Source organism: Sipha flava, unplaced genomic scaffold (genome assembly GCF_003268045.1).
Source record: "Sipha flava isolate LNK unplaced genomic scaffold, YSA_version1 77_pilon_pilon, whole genome shotgun sequence".
NCBI classification, from domain to species: Eukaryota; Metazoa; Arthropoda; class Insecta; order Hemiptera; family Aphididae; genus Sipha; species Sipha flava.
The window spans coordinates 1092137-1097667 of NW_020273617.1; the positions used below are offsets into that span (position 1 = coordinate 1092137).

The following is a 5531-nucleotide window of genomic DNA, read 5'->3' on the forward strand; positions in this document are numbered from 1 at the left end:
CAATGTTCTGGAGCCACCCCCGGTGCAGCTCTCGTCGACCGGATGCATGGCGCTGGTCACCGACGACATAAGCCACTGGTTCGATTCGTCCAGTCGTTGGTGTTGGAACGGGCCGTCCGGCATCACGACCCGGTCGTCCGGTACGCCGTTAGCAATGCCGTTCTCAATGTGTACACCGTCGTCGCCCCCGATGGCGTCGATGCCGCCTGCCCGTCCGTCATCGGTCTGTCCGCGAATCGCGATTATGTATTCGCCGTCGGTGCACCCACGTTGGTAACCGTGTCTTGTGTCTGGCGCTGTTCCCGCGTAACATTGTACTTTTCGAAATATACAATTGTTCACCGAAAGAGTTGCGTAGCAAATATCGGAAGCGACGACGCGTTATAATAATATCACGTGACGACCACCGTTGACGACCCTTTGAATTCGGGGACGGAAAAAAAAAAAAAAAATGATTAAATGTTTTATCGTGAAATACGATATTATTCCACACGTGCATTGTTCCCAGCAGATTGATGGCCGCCTGTAGCGGGACTCATCAAGCGCCTAACGATAATCGATGTCGGGGACTCGACTTGACATAATGTGTGTAGAAACAAAATAAATAAATATACGTACGCATAAATCAGCGGTCGATAAGTATATGTATACAGGTATTGGTAGCTGTTACCCAAAAAAAAAAAACCGTTCGAACATTTCGCGCGAACCCTCGTCAAACGAGGTACGATCTGACGGGATACCTCTGTCGCACCACGTACTCGTTCGGATATAACGGATAACAACAGCGGTCCGGAATTCCGTCTAATGCTCCGCGCCTCGAAATCAAAATGTCGACTTTTTTTATTCCCCAAATCATTTGTAACCCGACAATTGGAATCCATAACCATAAATGTAACCCAGAAAATTGTTTTTTTTTTTTGTTGCGTTCGGGGCGTTGAGCTGACAGAGTCGAAGACTTTCCGTTGTTCTCGTCGGCTGTTTCGCATGCTACCACGACGTCACATCATCGTTTTTCGAGACGCCCGATGAGTGCTAAAACGGACACCGCGGTGCCGAATAAAAATATATCAGTGAGGCTTGGATTTTAAATTATATGCTTCCTTTTATTATATATTTGAAAAATAAATATAATTTTCCATTCATATCGTTCTGATTTTAAATTAATTTCTTGTTCGTGCTTTTATTTTGTTATTTCAAACAATTTTGTAATTGATTTGTTCATTTTATACTTTAAAAACTGAGCTCTAAATATCACTGTAGATTAGAACAAATTTTAAGTAATTTTCACTGGATGGCATTTCAATAAAATTGTTTACCATCGCTACGGTTGTAATCAGAATATGCTAGTTAGTGGCACGATCACCCACCACTGGGTACTATTCAATTATCAATGGGGAGAGGGGGGTATTAGTGCCACGTTAGGGCTTAGTATGTACTTTGTATTTTATATGATAAAATTTTTCTGCTGTAGAAGGTCTCCGAACCGTTTTCTATCAATGACTTTCATTACATTTTCAATTATATGTTTGTGATATGGGGAGCCTTAATGGTCTCGTTAAAGATCTCGACATTTCCCAACTACACGACCGAAAAAGTAGCTTCGTCAAATATTATCCAATTCAATATTTTTTTTTTCGACGATAATGGAATTCGTTGCAACTAATAATAAACCGTGCTATTTTTTTTTTTTTTTTTTTTTTTGGCCGGACAAATTATAACCTAACCGGACAAAACCATGAAAAGAAGTCTTATTACATTAACTATCTTTTTTGTACGGTCTGTGGCACAAATAATGAACTTATCAGTCGGTCGCGCATTACTTCAAGTTGAAAAATTAACAAAGCCGACTGCGCAAATCACGACGATCGATGATCAATAAAAACTTCTTGACATTTCAACATTGGACAGTGAACGAATTAGGTTAAACACTTCCATTTGAGTAAATTATTTTTGAGATCGATGCGTACCACGTATTGTAGTGACGAAACCATTTACCGGCAAACGGCGTCCGAAAGCCATCTTTATAGAGTTTTTAAAATATGATTTGCAATGAGCGATTCGCTTGATGTTTAAGTTTTAGATTTTCCTCCGACGACACCAATCAAAAACCATATTGTTTACCGACCAAGCATCATTTCGAGCACGTCATATATCACACACGAGTACTTACGTACACATTCGTACGACGGCTGTCAGACACGATAACCAACACGGATCCGGCAATCGGCCGATTCCCCGTCAACAAAGACGGACATGTTTTCCCTATAATATCGTGCGTAATCCTGGTCTACAACAGATACCGGTGTCCGATAAAATCACCGTCGTTATGCCCACCCATGGTACCAGCATGACCGAAGTTCCGGCCTAGACTGCCCCATTCTCAAACTGAGAGTCTCCAACAATTTTCTTACGGTCACCGATTTACGAAATAACTAGTGAGGTGTTTTTGTAAACATCATTATGATAATCATTGTTGAGAATTACCATTGATAAAAGTTAAGGATTGTCAATAAAAATATTATATTAACCATATTAATAGTATTGGTTAATTACTAATTTTTCGCGTTATCGTAATAAAAGAGTAGCTAAAAATCTTGGTGGCATTATTGGAGGATCGCATCATAAATATCGAGAACCGCCGGTATAGGCCGTAAATCGTTTCGCGATCCTCCCTCGCCTATTGGCTCTTTTGTCGACTAGTTGATAAAATACATTCGTGCTGAAATAATCATTCGTATAAATCATCGTTGACACGGTCACGCTTGAAATTCAACACTCTCCTCCCTTTCTCATCCCTCGCCGGAGAGATGCTCGCATTGCGTTTATCCGTTCTCGTCGCCTTTGTATTAGTGCTACCGTAATAATCAATACCGATAAGTACCGTTAAATCGTCGTCCATGCACCATACATTCACCAGAGGCGTCGGTTCATTTTTTCCGGTTGGCGCGAGAGAAGGTGTAAACATTTGAATAGGGTCGAATTTAAATATTCTCCGCGCACTTATCAAACCAACATAATACGCACTTGAATTGTTCTCGTATTTCATTGGACGCGTGCGGCGAACATGCGTTTTTACGGTACTTCCCATCGAGTAATGCGCGTGTATCCGACAAAAGAACACGCGTTAATCACGCCGTCGACGCCTGCCCATAATTAACTTATGTTTCCGAGACGTGCATATTCATTTTGCGGAATCGAAACGCCGTTCGATCGGGTAGTGAATAATCGTATGTAGTAGTGTATGCGGAATTTTTTTTGGAGGGTTGGGTTAGAAAAAATGTAATATTACTTTTTTTTTGAATTTTATGCGTTTCTATTATAATCAATAGACAATAATCATTACAAATTAATAAATTTCGGGGGGGGGGGGGGGTATAACTCCCTAACCCCCGACTGGATACGCTACTGATGGTATGTATAATCGATCGATCACCTGCCGACGGAGTCTTTTATCCAACGACGCCTAGCTAGTTAGTCTAGTACTGTCCGTGCGCATCATATCGTCTCGTATAGTTACTGATCGCTGTTGACGGATCCGTCACGAACCTAACCTTGGTCGTCCGTTTGCCAGAATTGAACCGTATTCGAACTGCGCAGTTGCCGTGTACTTTTGAAAAACATGCGATACCAATGCATACCGCGAATGTGTTGGTTGTTTTTCAACCAATCTACTCAACTGGCCCACCGTCGTCAGTAGGCCTTATTTTCCGAATTTCCAGCGCCACGTGATTTTAAGCGAACTTCTTTGTTAACCTCTCGTTCCCCGGGACCTCAAAGATTTACCCGAAGAAATGTACATAATTTATGAATGCCATTTAACACCGCGGTGATTTCAACCGAAATTAACCACAATTAACTAAAACCAATAGTGTAATATAGTTTACCGTTACAGATCAAAACCAATTATCATAATTAGGGTTTCCAAAACTTTTGGTAAATACACACGTGATAAATTATCACGGACTTCAAAGCGAATTCCAAGTGTATAGCACGCATGATAAAATTACACAACATCCCTGTCCAATGTTACCCTTAATCAAGTTTCACGACTTTTAAACGGTATTAAATGGAAATGAAAATTTATATATAAATATTTTTTTTTTTTTTTACATATAATAGTGAATTCGTGAAATAAAATTCGTAATTACGTTCCTTCTGTTCGTAGGTATGTGATAGCGACATTATGCGGAGATCCGTGTAGCTTTCCGGAAACACTGGTGACCGTATTGTTTTGGATCGGTTACTTCAACTCATCGCTGAACCCATTGATATACGCCTACTTCAACCGAGACTTCAGAGAAGCATTCAAAAACACGCTGCAATGTGTATTTCCGTGTTGTCAGTCATATTGTCCAAAAGAAAGCGACTCTACGGCCATGAGTTACGTCTAACCTGTTGGCAATAATAAAAAATAAAAATTATAATAATAGTAATAAATATAATATATTGTATTATTAAGCATTTTCATTGAAACGGAGTACATAACGAACTCCGAGTATCAAACATTTTAGATGATAACTATATACGAGTATAAATATATATTTACGTTTTGTGATTTTTTTTTTTTCACCGTAGGCTAAATACCTAGCCGTTAAATATACTATACATTTACGTCGTTCTACTATTATTATTATATTTTGCTAAAATGATAATTACTATGATAATGATGTTAAGAATATAATAATATAAATAATAATAATAATAATAATAATAATAATAATAATAATAATAATAATAGTAATAATAATAGTAGTTATAATAATTGTAATAATTAATAATTAATTAATTATAGTAATAATTAATCAATTATTGATTGATTTCCTTTCAGGATGATGTGAAAAAAAAAATGTCACAACTGTTTAATAACATTAATTATATAATATTGATATTGGTAACGGCCATAAATATAGATTACATTATTGTATAAAGTACGCATTACTATTTTGTTACTGTACACAATGCAATAATTTCACGAGTTTTGAACGTTTTTGATTTATATTATATATATTTTTCGAAAAAAAATCGATTTCGACGATTCTTTCAAAACTGTTTTTGTTACGTAGACTACGATTACATAAATATATTACACAAAAAACTACAGATTTATGTACATTTATATACCCTTAACATTTACATGCCTCATACAACGTAGTATCTGTTATAGTATACATTTTTTTTTGACAAGCAATAATCATTATTTCGGTCAATTTATGTGTTTTTTGGTAAATATGTTTTACCATTTTTTTTTTTTTTTTCTAATTTTTACTTTTTTTCGCGTAGCAACAACTATTATATTTTATTTATTAATTCAAAACGTAGTATATTCTTCATGAAAATATTTACTGATAAAAATGCAATATCAAATCAATGTTTAATTTCTTATAAATAATATTTCCAATTTAGATGAACTGAATGATGTTGAATGTTAGTGATACTAATCCACTCATCAGAACTTCAACTATAATTTTTCTATAATACATATTTACATATATAAGTACAAATATAATATACCTTTAAAAAAAAAAAAAAAA

The 5531-nt window shown here is 36.6% G+C and overlaps 1 protein-coding gene across 1 annotated transcript in view; it reads left to right on the forward strand.

Moving 5' to 3' along the window:
- Positions 1-4614, forward strand: part of LOC112692859 (octopamine receptor beta-3R-like) — a 267609-nt gene extending 262995 nt beyond the window's left edge. The window contains exon 5 of the mRNA XM_025567675.1: positions 4166-4614. Within this exon, the coding sequence (XP_025423460.1) occupies positions 4166-4391 (226 nt within the window). The 3' untranslated portion in view covers positions 4392-4614. The remainder of the gene's footprint in view (positions 1-4165) is intronic.
- Positions 4615-5531: the final 917 nt, after the last annotated feature.